The sequence below is a fragment of the Anopheles moucheti genome, chromosome 2 (assembly GCF_943734755.1).
Source record: "Anopheles moucheti chromosome 2, idAnoMoucSN_F20_07, whole genome shotgun sequence".
NCBI lineage: Eukaryota > Metazoa > Arthropoda > Insecta > Diptera > Culicidae > Anopheles > Anopheles moucheti.
The window spans coordinates 77,446,556-77,468,185 of record NC_069140.1 but is presented as its reverse complement, the minus strand read 5'-3'; the positions used below and the strand labels follow the sequence as shown (position 1 = coordinate 77,468,185).

The 21,630-nt window shown below is 43.3% G+C and overlaps 3 protein-coding genes across 3 annotated transcripts; 2 read left to right on the top strand and 1 right to left on the bottom strand.

Moving 5' to 3' along the window:
• Positions 1–474: 474 nt before the first annotated feature.
• On the top strand, positions 475–7,083 carry LOC128299186 (uncharacterized). The gene is made up of 4 exons (XM_053035069.1): positions 475–1,422; positions 1,475–1,588; positions 1,795–3,881; positions 6,987–7,083. Exons 1-4 carry the CDS (start codon positions 475–477, stop codon positions 7,081–7,083), a joined length of 3,246 nt encoding a protein of 1,081 aa, XP_052891029.1.
• Positions 7,084–19,163: 12,080 nt separating this feature from the next.
• LOC128299550 (checkpoint protein HUS1) lies at positions 19,164–20,100 on the top strand. The gene has a single exon (XM_053035549.1). The coding sequence runs from the start codon at positions 19,205–19,207 to the stop codon at positions 20,084–20,086; it is 882 nt and encodes a 293-aa protein (XP_052891509.1). The 5' UTR covers positions 19,164–19,204; the 3' UTR covers positions 20,087–20,100.
• Positions 20,033–21,292, bottom strand: LOC128299549 (uncharacterized). The gene is made up of 2 exons (XM_053035548.1): positions 21,224–21,292; positions 20,033–21,127 (listed from the first exon to the last, which is right to left on the bottom strand). Exon 2 carries the CDS (start codon positions 21,117–21,119, stop codon positions 20,178–20,180), a length of 942 nt encoding a protein of 313 aa, XP_052891508.1. The 5' UTR covers positions 21,120–21,127; positions 21,224–21,292; the 3' UTR covers positions 20,033–20,177.
• Positions 21,293–21,630: the final 338 nt, after the last annotated feature.

Below are 21,630 nucleotides of genomic sequence, written 5' to 3'. Positions count from 1 at the left end.
GGGCTAGTTTTTCGTGTAAGTTGGCAGTGTGTTGGTGTGTAAAGGTTGATCGTATCGCATCGTATTGGAACATTCTGTGCGCTATCCACGGTCTGCAAAGTGAGGTTCGTGTAATTTTATCGGTTCGAACCGTCATGGAATCGTAAGTGCAACAGTGGAGGATCACGATCGGGTGAATGACCAAGGTGACGCCACTAAGATCGACCGTTGAACTTTCAACTAGTTACAACTACTATCGTGCTGAGTGATAGCGTCGGTAATCAGTGTACGTAGCATAACTCGCGTGAGCTACTCGTTTTTAGCAGGTGCCAATAGTGTTGCTAAGCAGTTGGACATCAGTGTTAGTTTACCGCGCGGCACGGGTAACTCAGTAAGGTGTAACTCAATAAGGAGATCGCTAGTGAGTGCCGATAGCGTAATTTTTACGACATCACACCATCGCTGCTAGAAGGCGCGCAAATTGTAAAAAATAAAATGGCGACCAAGGAAAAAAAGATTCTGCAACAGCTAACGCGTACTTACAACGATCGAGCGAGTATTATACAAGGTTTCGTTAATTTCATCACGAAGTACGATGCATTAGTGCATAGTGTAGAAATAGAGACACGGTTACAAGGTTTAGAAGATGCAAAGTTGGCGTTTGAAGTGGCTCGAGATAAGCTTCTGGTCGAGAATGATGATTGTGATTCGGAGCAATTGCGAATTGATCGTGAGTTATTCTACCAGCAGTACTACCAAGTGAAGGGTTTTTTGAACAACAAAATGGCCGAGGAGAATATTACACGTCTGGACACGAGTGTCCGATTCGGTGAGAACAGTACCTTGTCGCAAACTTTACACGGAGCGTCGCGAGTGAGATTGCCAAAGATGGAATTACCGACATTCAGTGGTGAAATAACGCAATGGCTCACTTACAAAGACAGGTTTACATCGATGGTGCATGATGTCGCCGATTTGTCTGACGTGTTAAAGCTCCAGTATTTGTTAGCGTCACTGAAGGGGGAAGCAGCGCAGCAGTTTGACCATGTGCAGTTGATCGACGGCAATTATGCCAGCACATGGAAGGCCCTAACGGATCGCTATGATAATTCCAAGGTGACCAGGCGAGAGTACTTCAAGGCGTTAGTGCACCTGGAGCCGATGACGTCGGATAGCGTATCAGAGCTTACGCGTGTTGTTAACGAGATCAAGCGTCTGGTTAGAGGAATGGAACGTCTTAAGGAACCAATCACTCACTGGGATACACCACTGGTCGCATTGACCATGCTGAAGCTGGATAAGCAGCAGTTGCTGGAGTGGGAGAGGGCGTCAGCCGATGCGACGGAAGACAAGTACAAGATGATGATAGAATTCCTCGAGAAGCAGACGAAGATGTTCAACAACGTTTCGAGTCATAGTATCAGAGTTATCACCACGAAATCGGCAAGTAATACGAAAAGTGCAACTTCTAATAATGTGTCTTCTAGTCTTCCAGGTAAACTATCTGGAAAGGCACTTGGGCGTATCAGTCAGCCGAGAGGTTCACAAGCGGTCGCAATGGCATGTACGGCAGAAGCTCGAGGAGAAAATATGGCTAGGTGTTCACTATGTAGCGAAAATCACCCCTTGGCAAGTTGTTCGAAGTTCGAGGAAATGTCTCTAGATGAGCGACAGCGAGTTATAGCATCGGACACCTTGTGCTTCAACTGTTTAAAGGGAAACCATCGTGCTCGGTTTTGCAGAAGCAGAGAAAGATGCAAGATTTGCAAGGGACGACATCACGTTTTAATGTGCAGAAAACCATCGGAATCACAGCTGAACGGTAATAGCCACGGTATCCATCAAGAAGGTCGATTGACAAGGGGCAAGGAGCAAGTCACCATGATCAATGCCATGGCCCGAGGTGATTCCAAGAAAGGTATGGTGTGGCTGTCTACAGTGCAAGTACTAATTAGTAACTCCTGGGGAGTAGAAGTTCCTGTAAGAGCACTGCTCGACCAAGGTTCGCAGTGTAACTTCATCTCGGAAGCAGTGGCGCAACAGTTAAGGCTGAAGAAAAGGCGGGTGCAGAGACCACTTTCTGGTGTTGGAGCGGCAGTGTTCAACGTGGAAACCTTGGTGTCGGTAGACGTTAAATCTCGTAACTCATCGTATGCAGCGTGTTTGGAGTGTTTGGTGCTTCCGAAGGTTACGGCGAGATTCCCAGCGCAATACATCGATATCAAAGGGTGGAAAATTCCAGAAGACTTGCCGCTAGCAGATCCAGGGTTCAACCAGCCAGAGAAGATAGACCTACTGATTGGTGCAGAAATATTCGGAGAGTTGTTACAACAAGGACAACTAAGATTGACACCACATCTACCCATGCTTTTAGAAACGAAACTTGGCTTGGTAATTAGTGGACGTGAAGTATGTAAGGGTTCCATCGAGTCTTCGGTTACACTAGCTAATTGCGTATTATCGGAAGAAAATCTAAATGCAGCCATGGAACAACTAGTAATGCTCGAAAACATACCGGAGGAAAGAGTTCAGTCCAGCGAAGAGGAAGCTATGGAACAGTGGTATCTACACACGACCACACGAGAGAAAACTGGACGTTATGTAGTCGAACTCCCCAAGATACCTCAGTACGAGGAAAGGCTAGGTGATTCCATGCAAGGTGCCGTAAAACGATTTGCATCAATAGAAAGGCGTTTGGCACGAGACAACAGACTCAAGGAGCAATATAGCGAGTTCATGGAAGAATACCTTCGACTGGGTCACATGACCGAAGTTTCATCCGCTGAAAAGGAGCATATGGAGGGAAGTCGTTATTATCTACCTCATCATGCGGTGTTGAAACAAGCGAGCACAACTACAAAGTGCCGCGTGGTATTTGATGCCTCGCATAAGACCAGCACGGGAACATCATTGAATGACATCCTTCTTAACGGTCCGCAGCTACAAGATGATATTGTATCAATTCTTCTTCGTTTTAGGATGAGAAGAATAGGGGTTGTTGCCGATGTGGAAAAAATGTACAGGCAGGTTCTAGTGTCACCGGCAGACAGAAATCTACAATGCATCCTCTGGCGCAAAGAAGGGTCGGAAAACGTCTCAACTTTCCAATTGAACACCATAACGTACGGAACGGCCTGCGCTCCTTATTTGGCCATTCGAACATTGCGGAAAATATTCGAAGATCACGAAGAAAGCCATCCGAAGGCTATGTGTTGGTACAACGACTTTTACGTCGACGATCTTCTTAGTGGTGCTGATACAGAAGAAGAAGTTCAACAGATTCGGAGTCAGCTGGTTGAGATGCTTGGTAGCGCTGGCTTCAGAATTCGAAAATGGGCTTCGAATGCGGCAAATGCCTTGAAAGATGTTCCGAAAGAAGACCTAGCTGTGAGCGAAGAAGTGAATATTGAAGGAGCAGGTGTTGGCACGTTAGGACTGGTGTGGAAGCCAAACCTCGATGTCTTCAGCATTCGGGTACCGGTTATAGATACATCCAAGCCGATTACGAAACGGAACGTGCTGAGCAACCTGGCCAAGATGTATGATCCTCTTGGATTTTTAGATCCGATCAAGATGAAAGGGAAACTACTGATGCAAACCCTATGGACACTGAAGGAGCCTAATGGAAGAACGTGGTCGTGGGATGCAGAACTACCAGAGAAGATCCAATCAGAGTACAGTGTATTCTCCGGCAAGTTGAACCTGTTGGATGGCATTGTCGTTCCACGGTACCCGAAGTTGGGCACCAATTGGCAATATCACATTTTTTGTGATGCTTCCGAGCGAGGCTACGGTGCGTGTGTCTACATTCGAAGCGGCTCAGTTACGAAAGGATTCAATATCAGTTTGATCATATCAAAGTCGAAGGTGGCACCGTTATCGAAAAAACTGGTGATCGCGAGGTTGGAGACAAAATTGTACCGAATTCACTGGATAAATGGGTCCCCGCATACCTGGAAGACGTTTGTGGCCAATAGAGTAGCTAAGATCCAGACCCTGACAAAGCATTGCGTTTGGCGACATGTGCCTGGGTTGCAGAATCCAGCTGACCTCGTGTCACGAGGTTGTGATCCAGATGATTTCTGCAACCCAGGCACATGTCGCCAAACGCAATGCTTTGTCAGGGTCTGGATCTTAGCTACTCTATTGGCCACAAACGTCTTCCAGGTATGCGGGGACCCATTTATCCAGTGCCAAGTGGTCATCGAATCCGTCCAGATGAAACATGGTGCTTCTTGCAGTTGTGCATTACGAATGAACTGATACAACCGACTCGCCAAAAGTGCTCCGCACAACTCCAACCTCGCGATCACCAGTTTTTTCGATAACGGTGCCACCTTCGACTTTGATATGATCAAACTGATATTGAATCCTTTCGTAACTGAGCCGCTTCGAATGTAGACACACGCACCGTAGCCTCGCTCGGAAGCATCACAAAAAATGTGATATTGCCAATTGGTGCCCAACTTCGGGTACCGTGGAACGACAATGCCATCCAACAGGTTCAACTTGCCGGAGAATACACTGTACTCTGATTGGATCTTCTCTGGTAGTTCTGCATCCCACGACCACGTTCTTCCATTAGGCTCCTTCAGTGTCCATAGGGTTTGCATCAGTAGTTTCCCTTTCATCTTGATCGGATCTAAACGGCGTGATCGGTCGCGAATTCAAACATCCCTCTATTTCAGTCAGCAAAGTCGTCATGTCCTCGTACGTCAGCGATGTGTCTCCAAGTACACGTTTAAGATGAAGCTTCATTGAACGTACCGCTGCTTCCCACAGTCCACCGAAATGCGGAGCACGAGGAGGAATAAATCGCCAGGTGATACGACTCGAGCTGCTCCACTCTTGTACCGAAATGTACCGTAATGTATCAAAATGTTCAATAGCTCGAATTTCGGATCGCGAAACCACGTCTGAGCCCAATGAGTGCTTGTCGAAGAGTAAAAATAGCAAGTCTCTCTAAGATGAAAATTTTGGCAGTGGCTTCATTCACAAAACATGTTATATCTGTCAAAGTTGCAAAGTCTCCCTAAAATGGCATTCTCTAAGATGCACATACTGTTTGTACAACAAAGGAGCCGTGTTTTGGTGTTTGCCAGTGACAGCTCGTGATGGCTGCGTTTACAGAGTATAGTTGAGGACTTTTGTCATACATAGTGTCATTCAAGTGTGTTTATCTCCTTTTCCTGCAAGTCTCTCTAAGATAGCCGCCCACTGCAGCTTGCAGGTTAGAGAGACTTGACTGTAATTCTTTTGAGAAGAATCATTCATAAGCGAATCGATCGAAGTGAATCGAATCAGATCAGGAATCGACAGTGCTGGATCGCGCCTTCTGAGGTCTTAAGAGAAATGACAGTCGGGGCCCATTTTTGGCAACTGTGGAAAGGAGGGGGAAAATTCCATGCAGGTCGTCTATGATTCATAGCTCTTTGAGGATTCATCAATCTTTGAAAAAGAGATTCAGATTCATCCAAATAATCCAAATTCTTTCAACCCCACGCTCTGATGTGTCAACGTATGTAAATGACTTGATAATACAGGGTTTAAATAGCCATTCGGTCATCGTAAATCGACTAAATATCGTCATCTACAGTCACTTTACCACCGTACACCCACAAAAAGTTGGCGTGCACTAAGTGAACAATGGAAATAATGATGATTTATGTCAGAAAGCTGAAGCTTAAGAACTATAATGTTACGAACCGTATTATTTGGTTTGTTCCTAAAGCAAAATATTTCAATGCCGCATCAATTAGGCCGTCCTTATTTATGTTCACAACAACAAAAAATCACATCATTAAACATCTGTACCGTTTGCTTTCCCTACAAGCTTGAACAAGAATAAGCCCAATCCGACACACGCGTTGAGCGGTATCTGGTTCAACAAATGGAATTAGTTAAGTCGCTACGATTACCTTTTTTGGCGCTCGCATAAACGGGGACATGAACTTGAAACATAGCTGCGTTTGAAGTTGAAGTTGAAGTTGAAGCCCAGCTATTTAAAAAAAGTCTAGTCCACGCACAATTCAACTTCAACTCCCAACACCCAATGCACTTGTTACACACGCGAATAGGTAAACAGCGGTGTGCTTTGCCTGCTCGAGCAATAGATCGCTGTAAATCAAATGACACATCGTCACCGAAGGACACAACTCAATCAACAGCCAGAGCGGGCCAATCGATCCAATGTGCTGTTCGGCGAAGCAATGGTTCGAAACGAAAACGAAAGTGGCACTCAATACAGCCACACATCACCGATGCGGTGGAAGATCGCGTAAAAAAGGGACAGGGCGAACGCGAGTTTGTAAACTGTCCAAACCGGGACATGTTACGATTTGTACCGAAACGGACCTGATGTCGGCTGTGTTCGAACGTGAGGGGAATACACATCCAGTGGGTTGAAGCTCCACAAATACCACACACCTAACGATGCTACGATGCTGAAGGTGCGTTGAAAATCGTGTAAAAGCTGGGCAGCTTGCCAAGATGCACCTGCGGTCGATTGCTGTTGCTCTCGATGCTATGTGTCAGCGCAGCAACGCCACACCAACAAACAGCACCATCCCGTGGACCCGAGCGAACTAAAATCATTCGGAATTAATCATCCGAAAAGGTGTTGACGCTAGGTCTGCCATAAATGTTTACGTTCTGCGCACACTGATATGTGTTTAGAATATCTTTCTAAAGGATATGGAGCATGATACGCCACGAAAAAATTACTTTTTAATATTAAAGTTAATGAAATGAAGAAGGGAATCTGACTAGCAGACCTATTACGGTGCTCAAACGTTTGATAAAAATTTTGACTTTTGACACATGGAGCTGGTTGACTCACGTTCAGAGCTTACGACTCGGTTGAAGTGTCTTGTCCAATCCGAATGCCAAAACTTTATGTTTCCTGAATTAAGAGGAGACTTTGGCTTTAATAATTTGAAGAATAAAACGTAGGAAAAAGTTTAAATCAAACGACCAAACATTTGTTTACTTATTTCTCACTTTGACAGAAGCTTTCAGGTTGACAGAAGCTTTCAACTAGTATTACCCGGTGGTCCACAGGCACTGAACATTGTGCAAGAAACGTCAAATCGTATGGAAGATTAGTTCGCTAAACATTTTTACTGTTTGTTCATGTTCGAACTGCTCATTGAACATTGAGAAGATGATCTTGAACTGTCAAAATATTGTTCAGCACAGTACAGTAGTATACAGTGAACAATTCCAGTGATGAAATTTTCATGAGTTATGACTATTTTTATGCTAATTGATTAATTATTAAGGTTAATTGATACAAACTTAAAGTATCAAAATGGTTTAATCTTCATCTTGATTGTCACACAAATTACGTTAGTTTGACAGCTGGACATTGCTCGTTAGCTTCCGTTTGGGAATTTTAATTTACACATATATTTTAATTTGGGAATAAAAACATAAATCCAACTATGAATCTATTTTTAACATATTAAAAATACGATATAGCTACACAAAACCCCCAGAAACTAAAGTTACTTATAGTGCCACGACTTTGCCATCAGCGTAAACGCTCGTCCACTCGTCCGTCCGTTTGCTGTTGGCGGTGCTTCCCCACTTCAATTGCACTCTCGTAATTCGGATTAATTCCCCTCCAAACCAGGATCGACCCAGAATCTCAACCCACTGCGCCTCAAGTGCAGACGCATTCGCGCTGGAGGATGGCCAACTGGATGATGGCTGTTAAAAATAAACACTTTCCAAAAAAAAACGGTGGTTTCGTATACAATAAGAACCCTACGGAACAACACCGAACATTTTCGATCGCTTCTGTCCCGAGCGCTATGGCTGCTAAATGCGATGTGCGGGGTTGCGCTGCACTATGGCCACAACCCCGCGTCCGTCCGCCCGGCCACGCGGGAAAATGGGTTGGTTGTAATAATTTTACAAATAGAACACAACCTCCACCCCCTGCCGAACGCTTTTCTCACCCATTCCAGTGCGGTTGTGCGGATTGGATCGCGTCCAAGTGGTAGCTAAAACGGAAACATTGATTGCCTTGCAACAAATTGACCATCATTGCCAGCAGCATCACCCGGCATCGCTCCCGACGCATCGTGGAGTGGCCAACAAAAAAAAAGCATATCCCCCCCTCACAACGGATAACGAACGCCATCCCCGAGCGCCCCCGATATGGACGAGACGATGAAACTGTTTGGCTAATCCCCGCTCTCCCGGCGCAATACCAGTACCTGAACGGGGGCGTTGGCCTGTCAGCTTCACCAATGACTACGGATTTTGGAAGGGAAACGGATTATTTATTTTATTTCCCCCCGATTTTTGGGGAACTCTGCCACCCTCGTGCCAAGTGCTCGTAACACTTTGTTCGACGTTCGTTCTGAGTGGAAATTTGGCAGTAATTTTGTCTACCAAACTCAAACGTCCAGAATCAGGTCAGAGGAAGGTTTTTTTTCTTCTTTTTCGTTGCTGCTGTCTTACTGTGCCTGGAACGCAGAGGAGGAAGAAAAAAAAACATGCGAACCTGCCTAATGGAAGCTGGAACTTCATGGAAGAAGCCAAAAAAGGGAACCCTTCTGCAGCTGTGAAACAGCAAAACAAATGAGTGAATGCTTGCAATTTGCCGTACTTTACGGGCTTCAAAGCTTACAAAAAAAGGGGCCAAACATTTGTTGCATTCGCTTATGGTGACCGGTAGAGATGGGGAAGTATAATTCCTTCAGAGGATTTAAATCCAAGTTGAAGAGTTAGGATAAAGATTTAACTCACTCAACCCACTCATAAAGATTTCAAAGAATTTCAAGCGACCTTCTAACTCATTATTTAAATCGTGATGTTAATGGACGATATGAATCATATTTTAACTCTTGCGTGAGTTAACTCGGGATTTAACTCTTCGCGGCGACCTTCAACTCCCGGATTAAATCATTTCACACAATAACTCACTAACAGCAATGTTACGTATGGATAGAATCACTCACTCATGAGTTAAACATCTCATGAAGGATTTAAATCGATGTTAATGGGTTATCGTGTTAAACCCCGAGTTAATTAACTCACAGAAGAATTAACTCATGATTTCAAACGTGAGTTGAAGATCACCCAAGAGTTTGAATCGTAAGTTGAAGATCACCGTTGTGAGTTAAATCTTGAGTTAACTCACTCGATTCATCTCATGAGTTTAAGGTCGCTACGAAGAGTTAAACCGCGAATGAATTATTAATGCTCTTCTTGGAGATTGTTAACTAACTCACTCCCTAGAAAGATTTAAATCATACATTCATTCTGAATCATGGTGCACATCACTAGCATTGTAAGTATTTGTGTGTTCCAGTAGCCCTTTACACGTAGGATTCGGGCACGAAGGACTTATGAACGTTAACCGTTTCACATCAAAATAAACATGCACGGATTCATGTTCTGCAATAACGCCTCATCGACGAGGTGGGGTGGGGCGTAAGCGCGCTACCGGTACGCATAAACCGCAATTTATGCTTTGATCCGTTGTTTTGTTGTATCGTGCGGTAATTAGTAACTTTATCCTTGCATGAAATAGACGCACCGAATCAGCAGAATCAGCCTACGATTTTCGAGTGTGGAATAAAGTTTGTGCAAAACACGGCACGTACCTTCAACCATTACAAAGTCCCGCCGCCCTGTGTGCCACACCACAGCCCGAAGTGCTTGCTTAATTATGGTGAAATACTGGGAAAGCCCCAACTCTGTCCCTACATTCACAGGAAATTTGTGTACATGTGTAAAGTTTTTCCAATTCATCATCCCCACAATGCCACCCACCCTGCGCGCTCGGTTGTCAACGGAGCAGCACAACTGATGGCGAAAGCTAGCCGATCAATTTGGGTTGATTTAAATGATCCATGCGAACGCACTATCGTCGCCATCATTATGCGCTCGCTGTGTGATGCTTAAGCTCTTTTGGGGAGGAAAAAAATGGGCCTCAGCCCCACAGTCCTTTCAGCCGATTAGTCATTTTCATTCACCGAGTACACTGGGAAATATACGCATTAGACCTAATTAATACTTAATTAATGGAGTGACACTACGCTAACTGATAAATGGTACATCAATGAAAGCTCGCAACGAGTTTGAAAATACCTAAAGATGACAGAGCCATGAATTTCTGTCGCACTTTTAAAGAGAGATAAAATGTGGAATTATTGATTGAATTACAACATTTCGATCGTTCAGCATTAATAGCTGCAAGGTCCCAATCCGCAAATTTATCAACACTTTACGGACTGAACAAGTTGAATGACTCTGATTGTAGAATAGTCTTCAAATGATTAGTTTTATAGTATGCATAGGATGTAGACGTTGGAAAATCGGGAGCATATCGAACATAACGATATGGAAAAAATGTCTACCATCCTTAAATATTCCACTCTATCCCACCTATAGACAAAGTCTGCTGCTTATTTTAGTTATAGCTTCAGTCTCTTCTCATCGCCGGTTAAGATAAGACAGATTGCCAAAGAGAAAAGATCATGAGATAGCTTAACACCGACTAAGATAATCTTTTCAGATAACAAACAATTTCTCCTAACAACAACTCGATTGATAGAACTCTTCAATTATACTGAGAATGTTCAACAAATAATTCATGTAAAATAGCTATTGTACACATCCTCACAATGTCTTTTAAGACTGTTACACGCCGAGCTTCTTCGGCAGACCACGCGAAGGACTGATCCTTTTGCTGAAGCCTCTGTGCGACGGTAACGGAGTTTTCCCGGTGAAGCAGAGGTGGTGATTGCGTCCCGCTTACCAGACCTTCCCGCTAGCTGCTCCTTATCCAATGCTTGGGGAGCCTATTCAGACAGAAGGGGGTAAGGTGCCGAAAACCAGAGCTCTGATAAAAGAAACCTTCACTTTTCGCTGTTTCTACTTCAACCGATTTACAAAAACTTCTTTATTGAACAATTGCTCCCGCTTATATAGCCATTTAAAAAAAAATCATAGCTTCCTTAAACTATTTTACTGCGATTTACAATCTTACATTTTCGTATGGTTACTTCGATTCAAAATTCCAAAACGCAACAAAGACAGTTTTGGGACAGAAGAACAATGAGAGGCAGTGAGAGTATTGCATGACTCTACCACAACTTTAATTTTTAGTTATTTTAACTATGAGGAAGCTTCCGGCACCTTCAGAATGTCTTTCAAATGTCTGTTGTTTGAGGATTTGTTTTATGCTCAGATGTAGAAACGTGGCATCAGTACCTTCTTATATTCTTAAGGAAATTCGAAGGGATTCTTCCATGTACTCCGTTAGAATCCCCCAATTTTAAACCTCATAAGTCAAACGTCACATGTCATTGACGGTTAGTTTAGTCCCTGATGGAATAGATTTTAATTGGGGTCAGACTAGTGGTGTATTGGTAGCGGAGCCGGTCTTCACACGACAGGGCAGGTCCAACATCCCATCGCATCAGGACCTATCCTCTGTACGCAGGGCTTGACTATCCGGCCACGGGTAAATAAAGTCAAAGACCGTCAGGAATGGCAAACCTAGACCTCTTCAGGTTGTTGTGCCAATGAAGAAAAAGAAGAAAAAATTGATTGAAGCAACGCAACGCATTTCTTAGCGCTATATTGAATAAAAGTGGAGTTCCTAATGCAAATTATTTCATGGATTAAACAATTATTACATTGAGAACTTTAAGAGCTTGGGGGTTCAAGAAAGAAATTCATAAGAATCTGATGTTCTGCAATGATACCGAATAAAATGAAAGTAATAATTGTAACTTTCGCTTACCTTTTTAATGTTTAAGCATCAGAAACAATCGACGAAGATGACCTCACTTGGACGCGAAATAAGTTGGCGGTACTAAACATTCATTGCAGTTTCTCACGAATGTACAACTTCCTGATGTTAATTATTTTTCTCCAAATCCGGCACATATTTTGCACACGATATGAATGCTTCTTCCCTGTTATGTATCGCACAAGCACATAGCCCCATTGCATCGCCCCCTTTAATTCCCCAAGCACAGTTCCCTAAAACTATACCACAGCGGAACCGCGGTATGGTGTCACCTCAAATTTAGAACCTTCTCAAATTCCCTGTCCACATGCCAGCCCATACCGGAACCGGATCGAAATGTCGTATCGCACAATTGTGTTCTGTGTACTCATGTGCCCGCAAGACGATTCTGCGTACACGTGTACGGGTACGTGTACACACACGGACAAGATACGGATGTCCGATGGGCACTACTGCCGCAGATAACAACCACACACCAGTGACAAAAGCATCAAATCAGTTCACCCGTGTTGTTGTGGGTAGCCCGGCCAACCCTTCCCGCTTCTGGTGTCCCATTGCCAACAGGCAGCGGCCTTTAGATAAGCACGCAAAAAAAATAAATAAATCGACCGTGTTGCATATGTCTGGTCCGTTTGCTTGTATCGCAACTCCCGTTGCCTTGACAGTGGGTCGACCCAAGACGAGTTCAATTGGTTTGATTCGCAAACTGGCGCTCCGAAGACCCGGACAAAAATGGCATGCCAAAGCAAGTCGCGGAGCGTGGGATAATTATCATAATTCTTATTTTTGGTCCTGTTTTTTCCAGCGAAGGTGAACTGTGAAAGGAAGCGAAGAATGAGACGAATGTGGCACTATCTGTGTGTCGTGATGGGACGATTTGCCAAAAGAGAAAGAACTTCCCTCCACCCTTCCACCAGATCGCCACCAGACCGATCGATCAATCAAAGCATTTGACGCGGAACAATCACGACGGATTTCGGGGACGCTCGGGGACCCGAATCTTTGGGTCACGCTGTTCTCTAGAAAGTGGCCCTCGACATGTTACGGTAGCAATTCTCTTCGCATTGTTGATGTGTGCTTTCCAGGCAGCAAAACAGCCCCCCAACCCCTTTGGACCGGGTGCTTGGAGCGTTTGTGTCCAAAGGTTCTAGGTCAGAATCGGAACTTTGTAAGCCGCAGCGGAGGGAGGTTTTCTCTCGATACGCATTCTCGTCAGCGCCCGCGCTATACGTGACACGGCGGCGGAGACACTATCACGGGGCGTAATAATAACAATAATGTCCGCGCCTGGATGTCAGTGCGGTTCCGTGTGTATGTGCCAGCCCCCGTATACACGGCTTGTTTGGAAGTTGATGATTCACTCGACATTCTCCTTTCTTTCATCCATTTTCATTAGGCACCAATTTTACGGCCCAATGTCGTAGACGGGTTGCTAGAACTTCCTGGACGACTGTTTTCCTGGGTCACACCGAAATACACAGCCAACACAGCACACAAACACACACTCACACACAGACACCGCGGGTACATTAAACACGGCAAACTCAATTAATGCTACAATCAGCGCTGCAACGCGAACCTTTTCTGCTCTTTGTCGCGTAGAGTTGTTAGCCGATGCACAACATCACGGGACATTCGCGACAAGCGGTTGATTTTCTCCGGGGAAAAAACGAAAAAAAGACGTCGAGCAATGCGCTCTGCACCGTGAGGAAAACGTACGAAACTCGGTGGAAACACACGATGGAAACCGATAGTTTTCTTTCCAACGCTGACTCAGCACACCACTACTGTGATTGATCACTTCCGATGCAAGATAACGAAACGCACTTCCAACTCGATGCCGTTCACGGAATGTGTGAGACCAGCAATCGAGGTGCTTACGGAAAAGGTGGGCCAGCTGTCGTCTCTTGCATCCTTGTCACGTTCAACTGTTTGACAGTTGGTCGACCATATTTCTACCCAACTACACGCTCGTGGAATTGGGTTTTCAAGCAAAATTAATTATAATGCCTTGTGAACGACCAGATTTGCTACGTACCAAGAGGCAAAACAAATATTTTTCACACCACAGTTCATAACAGGGTTAAAAATCCATGAAACTTGAACCTACTGACACTGTTTGACAGCTGCCAATTTGTTATGCCTCTCTTTCTATCTTTTTGCAAATGGTTCTACATGGTCTAACCTTGTTTCAGTCCAAGGCGAGACCCTTTTTACCGAGGTTGCTGGATATGACCTATCAATGGTGGCCAAAAAATATTCCGGGCCCAAGTAGCATTAACGAGCACATCAAGTGTGGAGACTTTCCATAATTGTCTAATAAGCTCCAATCAGAAATGTGTTCGATAACAAATACATTTTACATTCATACTAGCTAATCGGCCGGGTTACAGAACTATGCCACAGAATTCCATTGTGTACGTAAACTCAAAGATGTTTAAAAAAAGATTTCTTCCCAATTGATTTGATAAATTTAAAAACGCTCAGAACGCGCAGGCCTGGATCTCTTGATTTTCCGCTCAGTATGTGTAATGGATTATTGAAGCACAGACGATCTGCAAAAAAAAAATATTTACCTACAAAAATCTTCTCGTCTCGTAAAAACTCCATACATTGACGGCAACAATTCTACAATTACAAACCCGAAATATCCGGTGAAGTACAATGATCAAGAAAATGATGGCAGCCAGTTCTCTTGGCTGGTATGATTTGAACTGACGATTGTTGACTATGATTTAACCGAGCCTTTTATTCAAAGGATGTTTTCCTAAAGTTTATGGTAATATTACGTATTTTGCCTATTCGCATTTGATGGCATCTTGGCCATTGGGATTATGCTCCACAAAATTCTGCGTCTCCAGACTCTTGGTGGTCTTGGTTTGATAAAATTTGCTCTACATAAACAGAGAAGTAAACAATAGAGCACAACGACAACAACAACTGCTCATGAAACAGTATGGGTATGATACCCAAATTAGTATGGGTCATCCGGTACGGGGAATACTAATCCAGTATATACTTAAAAATATTAATTTAGTATTTTGCTGCCACTCGTATACTAAATTAGTATAACCCAGCATAATTAAATAGTTTGCCGTATTCTAAATTAGTATATCTTCGAAAGCTGAAATAGTATAACGTATTCTAAAATAGTATAACCTGTACTAAATTAGTATATCCCTGGTATTACAAATTAGTATATTTTAGTATACGTCTTACAAAAATAGTATTTGTGTAGTAAAGCAAATCCAGTTGTAGTGTCCAGTTGTGGTTTGTGGCCTAGCAGGACATCACGATAAACCTAATGTGATGATATCCTACTACCGAATTAGATACACTACTGACCCGAGTCTCAAGAACTACAACTGCAGCGAATCAAGCAGTAAACCAGCATCTTAAATACCTATATAATAAAAGATGCTTTAAAACATGGTATCCTTTTCTATGCTGCTTTCTTAGTGGGTCAAATCAATGGACATTTCTAGTCTTCCTTCATTTCCTTCTTCCTTCATAATCAGGATAGTGAGTCCTGCGCTCACTTGACACATGGAAGCTTTGGGGCGGCCCGGTGGCACAGGATGGGGGAACCGTATCGCCGACCAAAATTAAAATCTTTTTGAATAACTTGTGAAGAATCCGGTTAGAAAACGGGTGATACCCAAGGACAACAATTAAAAACATTCTCAAATTGCGCGTCTGTGGACGTCGACACGTGTAAAAAACATCTCATCATCTGGAACTTTGAAGAGAACAGAGAACGCATCCAGCGCTTGCTACCACGTGTATTCTCCCGTCCGTTCGCTCCAGTATAAAACTTTCTTTTTTATCTAATATCTATTATTTGAAGTGCGTGATAGTGTTACCTTCATGGGTAAACGTAAAAAGAGAGAGGTACTTCGTTCCTCTCTCTCAAACCCATGGGAGCTTGCTCCAAAAAAACCGAAAGAAACACCTGCGAGAGAGAATAACAATGTTCCTGATGATGCTGATTAGGATGATGACCTTGTACCGGTGAACTACAGCAGAAGAGTTCACAGTGTAACGGTAAATGCTGCTTCAACCGATGAAACATTACCTGCAGCAGCAGCCGTGGTTGTGAAACAACCTTCTGTAAATGAACTTAAGGTTGATCTCAAACATATTCCCGGCGTGGAATATCAATGCGTCGGAATAGGAGTCAAAGTGTTCGTGAAATCAGTGGAGGATTTCGAACAACTATTCAAATACCTGGAAGGAAAACAGGATGCGGAGTTTTATTCGCATGATATGCCTAAAGAAAATAATCTTATACTAACTACCTATACCAACTAACTACCTATATACAACCTAATTTAAGAACATTATTCTACTTAAAACTAAGCTAATCTCTAATGAAATCTCCTATACTACGAATGTGTTCATAGGGAGAATGCAAACATTTGTTTTTTAATAAACTATTAATATTTCTTATTAATGCATTCAAAGGCACGACGCCAGCTTTATCATACATATGGACACAACTTGTGTATCTGCTTACGTTCAAAATCATGCGCAGCACTTTGTTGAGCATGATCTGGACACTCCTTCTGTGGGTTTATGCACAAGACCCCCACACGGACACTGCATACGTCACCATTGGTACAAAAATTTGTTTAAAAAGTGCCAGCATATGCTGGAGCGAAAGCTTGGACCTACGATTGATCAAAGGATACAGGCTCTAAGGAAGTGACCTTTGTTCAAGATGCTCTGCACATGCTCACGAAGGATCATCTTGCGATCAATCAGCAGGCCCAAGTATTTCACTCTCACATTCACTCTGCTCCTTGGAAGAGGATTTAGAAGTTTGACCTTATAACGATGTGGAAGCCATAACCAAGTGTCTTGGTTATATTGGTTTTAATCTTCCAATATGATGCATATTTGAGGTATTTATCAAGGCAGCGCTGAGCCCTGCTCCTCAACTCAGTGTCATCTGCGAACAGAAACAGCTGTCCATCGCAGGGCAGAAACGGCACATCTGCTGTGTACAGAACGTACAATAACGGACCAAGCATACCTCCCATGTCGGTTTTGCCGGGGTAGTTCTGTCAGCCTTTTTTATTCAACGGCGGGAACGTTGAAGGATTGTATAGCGCTTTGGGCTGGGTAGGAGTAACGCGCATATTAACCCGCTGTTTAGCAGACGCGCCGAATAAGGCGATATTTCGCTCTTTGCGGACACTCGGGGTCATTGGCCATATGATTTGCGCCACAATTGGCGCACCGTACAGCTTCTTTGGCAGCCTGGCACTGCGCAAGATCGTGCTCATCAGCACAATTTGGACATTTTTGCTTCATTTTTGCGTACCCTAATGGAGTTTAGCGTACGGGCCTCCTTGAGCCCTTCTTGTATACAAGTGCCTCTCTCATACTGCACTAGATACAGGCATGTAGAGTAGGCCAACGTTTCCTCATTTCTTCGCTTAATGCGAAAAACTTCAATCGGTTTCATGGCATAGCGTTCCCGCAGCTCCTCCATGATTTCTTTACCGTCTACTAGCGGTAATCCGCGTAGGACAGCCTTGAACGGTTTTTCTTTAATCAATATCATGAATAAAACTCCGCATCCTAATCCTAATCCGCATTCTTTAATCATAATATCATGCGAATAAAACTCCGCATCCTTTTTCCCTTCTATGTATTTGAATAGTTGTTCGAAATCCTCCACTGATTTTACGAACACTTTGACTCCTATTCCGACGCATTGATTTTCCTCGCCGGGAATATGTTTGAGATCAACCTTAAGTTGATTTACAGAAGGTTGTTTCATAACCACGGCTGCTGCTGCAGGTAATGTTTCATCGGTTGAAGCAGCATTTACCGTTACACTGTGAACTCTTCTCCTGTAGTTCACCGGTACAAGGTCATCATCCTTATCAGCATCATCAGGAACATTGTTATTCTCTCTCGCAGGTGTTTCTTTCGGTTTTTTTGGAGCAAGCTCCGATGGGTTTGAGAGAGAGAGGGACGAAGTACCTCTCTCTTTTTACGTTTACCCATGAAGGTAACACTATCACGCACTTCAAATAATAGCTATTAGATAAAAGAGAAAGTTTTATACTGGAGCGAACGGACGGGAGAATACACGTGGTAGCAAGCGCTGGATGCGTTCTCTGTTCTCTTCAACGTTCCAGATGATGAGATGTTTTTTACACGTGTCGACGTGCACAGACGCGCAATTTGAGAATGTTTTTAATTGTTGTCCTTAGGTATCACGCGTTTTCTAACAGGGTTACTAGGAAGACTAGAAATGACCATTGAACCCACAAAGAAAGCAGTATAGAAAAGGATACCATGTTTTAAAGCATCTTATATGATATAGGTATTTAAGATGCTGGTTTACTGCTTGATTCGCTGCAATTGTAGTTCTTGAGACTCTGGTCAGTAGTGTATCTAATTCGGTTGTAGGATATCATCACATTAGGTTTATCGTGATGTCCTGCTAGGCCACAAACCACAAGCAATGAGATAATCGCACACTATGCAACGTCTGATGAATGTGAAGGTATCGGTATACTACAGTATTAGTATACTGGTATACCAGCCCATCAAAGCATAAATCTGCTTTACTAGACAAATATTAATTTTGTAAGACGTATACTAAAATATACTAATTTGGTATACCAGGGATATACTAATTTAGTACACGTTAAACCATTTTAGAATACGTTATACTATTTCAGCATTCGCAGATGTACTAATTTAGTATACGGTAAACTATTAAATTATGCTGGGTTATACTAGTTTAGTATACGAGTGGCAGACAAATACTAAATTCATATTTTTAAGTATATACTGGATTAGTATTCCCCGTACCGGATGACCTATACTAATTTGGGTATCATACCCATACTGTTTCATGAGCAGTTGTTGTTGTTGTTGTGCTCTATTGTTTACTTCTCTGTTTATATAGAGCAAATTTTATCAAACCAGACAACCAAGAGTCTGGAGACGCAGAATTTGGTGAAGCATAATCCCAATGGCCAAGATGCCAACTGAGCAAGGTTCGGGACTAATAAACTACAATGGCCAAATATCTAAAACACGACACTAGATGTCCAGATCAGACAAATGGCTATCACAAAAGATCCATGGATGTGGGAAATAATGTTACCGTGGAAATGTCATGCGTTGCTACCAACTAAAATTTGTATATTGAGATTGTACTGCTTTTAGATGAAAATAATGAAGTGGAGTTTTTAAAATTCACACTAACATGCTTTTTTACACAATCAATCGAAAGCAATATCAATGTTTAAAAAGTCTCCAAACTGCTGTTTCTGTTCATTGGACACAGGTCGTTCGAGGCTTCTATATACCTTGACCATTGTTGCTGATCCGAACGTCAACGGAAGCCGGCGACAATAGCCGTTGTTTACAAAAGCCAACGCAAACGGTTTCAGTAATGAAGGTCGATTTTGGCTTTTTGAAAAAATGAAGTTCCGCGCAGTTATTAGCGATGGTATTAACATCAAAGAATTTCTCAACGTGATCAGCACCTTTTCTCGCATGGAGAAGAATCTAATCATCAATATACAACCGAAGAAGCTGCTTCTACAGATCGAATCCGAAGCGTACGATGGACAATACCTGTGGTGCGATATCAATGCCTCCCTGCGGGATGGTTTCTTTTCCGAGTACACAATGGACGGTATCGACAGTGAGCATAACCAAATCTACATGACCTGCCTGGCAAACAGCTTCCTGCGAGCGCTTTCCTACGTACGAAACAATGCGGTTGATTACATCAAGCTAAAGCTCATCAAAACCAGCATGCCCTGTCTAGCGGTGGAAATGTCCGCTACCATCAGTAACGACCAGGACGTTCTGACGCCAAAGATACAGCATGCCATACCGATCACGGTCGTACCGCGCAGCGAGTGGAATCAGTACGAGATCCCGCTCGAGATTGAGTACGATCTGTCCATCGCTATGCCATCGGCGAAATCGTTGCGCATGTTGCTGGATAAGAAGAAAAACCTTGCTCCAACAGTTACATTGTACGCCACGCTCAGCGACGAACTGTCGCTTGTGGTCGAAACCGAAGTGGTTACTGTGGCGAGCTATTATCGAAATCTCAAGTGTGTTCCAGCGCGGAAACCAACCGACCAGGAGCCGCACGAACAACCTACGAATCTATCCGAGGCCAGCTGTCGAGTGGATACGAAGAAACTTGCCGCACTGTTTGAAACTATCAATTTTTATGATATCGTAATGACGGCGAATATACGACATGAGCAGGCATTAAACATTCGCTTCGATATGCGCCAGAACGCGTTTGTTAATTATATTTTACCGGCTACTAATTTCGAATAAATCTCCATTGATACTTTTTACTTAAAGCTTCTAATTGCCTATATCAATCATGCGAATAATGAATATTGCTACCTAACTGCTTCAGTAAATATTACCTATCACGGTTCATGCTGGTCCACACGTAGTTACGATTCTCGGACTGCGTTGTATTTGAAGGTCCATAACATTCAGGACGCGGATACGGGTTGTTGCGATCCAGATAGTAATTACTAGGGGCGTGCATGACAAACTTCATGTACGTAAGCCGCCGTGGTATATACTCCTCCGGCCCGGACAAATACGTTGCCGGATCGAACATTTCGTTTGGCGGTGGACTAACCGTGGTTGGCAGCAGCCAAGTCAATACTGCGCTCTTCTCATTGTACGCGTCCACCATTAAGCTACGAATTTGAGCGTAATAGGTATTGTCCTTTGTATCGACCATCGATACAATGTCACCGATCTGGTACCAGGTGTTTTCATCCAGCAGCTTCGAAACGGTTTTAGTCGATGCTGTCTCACGGGGAGATTTAGCAGGCACCTTTTTCATGAGTGTGCGCCTCGACTTGGCTTTTGGGCCTTGGTAGGTACGTCCGTTCTTCTTGGAACCCTTCCGCACCGGCTCTCGCGACGGTTCCCGCACCGGACAAACACGGTGTCGCAAACGTCGGGGCGAATACATGCTAAGGGCAGTAATACCGTCATGCATTTCTTCCTGTTCCTCTATGCTGTTTAAATCCGCGCTTAGTTCTACGTCGAGTTGTTCATCGGTGGATGGTTTCTTTACATCCATTTTCTTCGGAGTTACCATGCAATCTGGCATTGTATGTTCTGCTGATGACTCTACATCGGTTTCGGTTAGCTCGTCCAGTTCCTGCTGTTCTATATTTTCCACCAACGACCGTTCGGGAGATCGTTCCATGTCCAACGGTTCTAGGGGAGGGTTTAACTGGATATCATGGCAATCGGAACAAACCGAATTTTCATTCAGCATGTACCATTCTGTTGTTTCAAGCGTGCCACATAAAGTGCATCGTTGCGCCTTCGTTGCCATTTCTAGTGCTAAAAGTTCAATGGAAAAAGATGATTTAAAGGACGTTATTACTGGAAACAGCCTCCAAAGTGTTCTACTTAGCTACAAAACGGCGTTTTACATACTAATTGTATCAATTTAACTGTTAAACCACACGAAAGTTCACCAACTATTTCGCAGTGTATCCTTTGTTTATATTTTTAAAATCTGGTTTCCACTAGCGTCTGAAAAAAAACAAAAAAAAAAATGACAGATCAGACTGCTCGATTAAAATTGCTCGAATTTTCTACGCGAGCAGATTTAAAACGAACGTTTTCAGATACCTTCGTTCACAAAAAAGACAGAATAGAGACAAAAAAAGTTAATATAACATAATATAATAAAATAAGGTAAAGAAAAAACTTACAGAATAAATTTGTTCATCATGGAAACCATGCATATCCTCAGATGCATATCAGCAGATACCATGCATATCAGCAGATAAAACAACAGTAGACACGCGCTACGGGATGTTAACTGCCCACCGGTCTTT

What these genes read in the sequence shown, in the direction of transcription:
- LOC128299549 (XM_053035548.1), bottom strand. Translation starts at nt 21,119, where the DNA reads ATGGCAACGAAGGCGCAACGATGCACTTTATGTGGCACGCTTGAAACA.
- LOC128299186 (XM_053035069.1), top strand. Translation starts at nt 475, where the DNA reads ATGGCGACCAAGGAAAAAAAGATTCTGCAACAGCTAACGCGTACTTAC. An exon ending in GAGTTATCACCACGAAATCG is followed by an intron (nt 1,423 to 1,474) that starts GCAAGTAATACG and finishes CTAGTCTTCCAG; the next exon opens with GTAAACTATCTGGAAAGGCA. An exon ending in TATGGCTAGGTGTTCACTAT is followed by an intron (nt 1,589 to 1,794) that starts GTAGCGAAAATC and finishes TCGGAATCACAG; the next exon opens with CTGAACGGTAATAGCCACGG.
- LOC128299550 (XM_053035549.1), top strand. Translation starts at nt 19,205, where the DNA reads ATGAAGTTCCGCGCAGTTATTAGCGATGGTATTAACATCAAAGAATTT.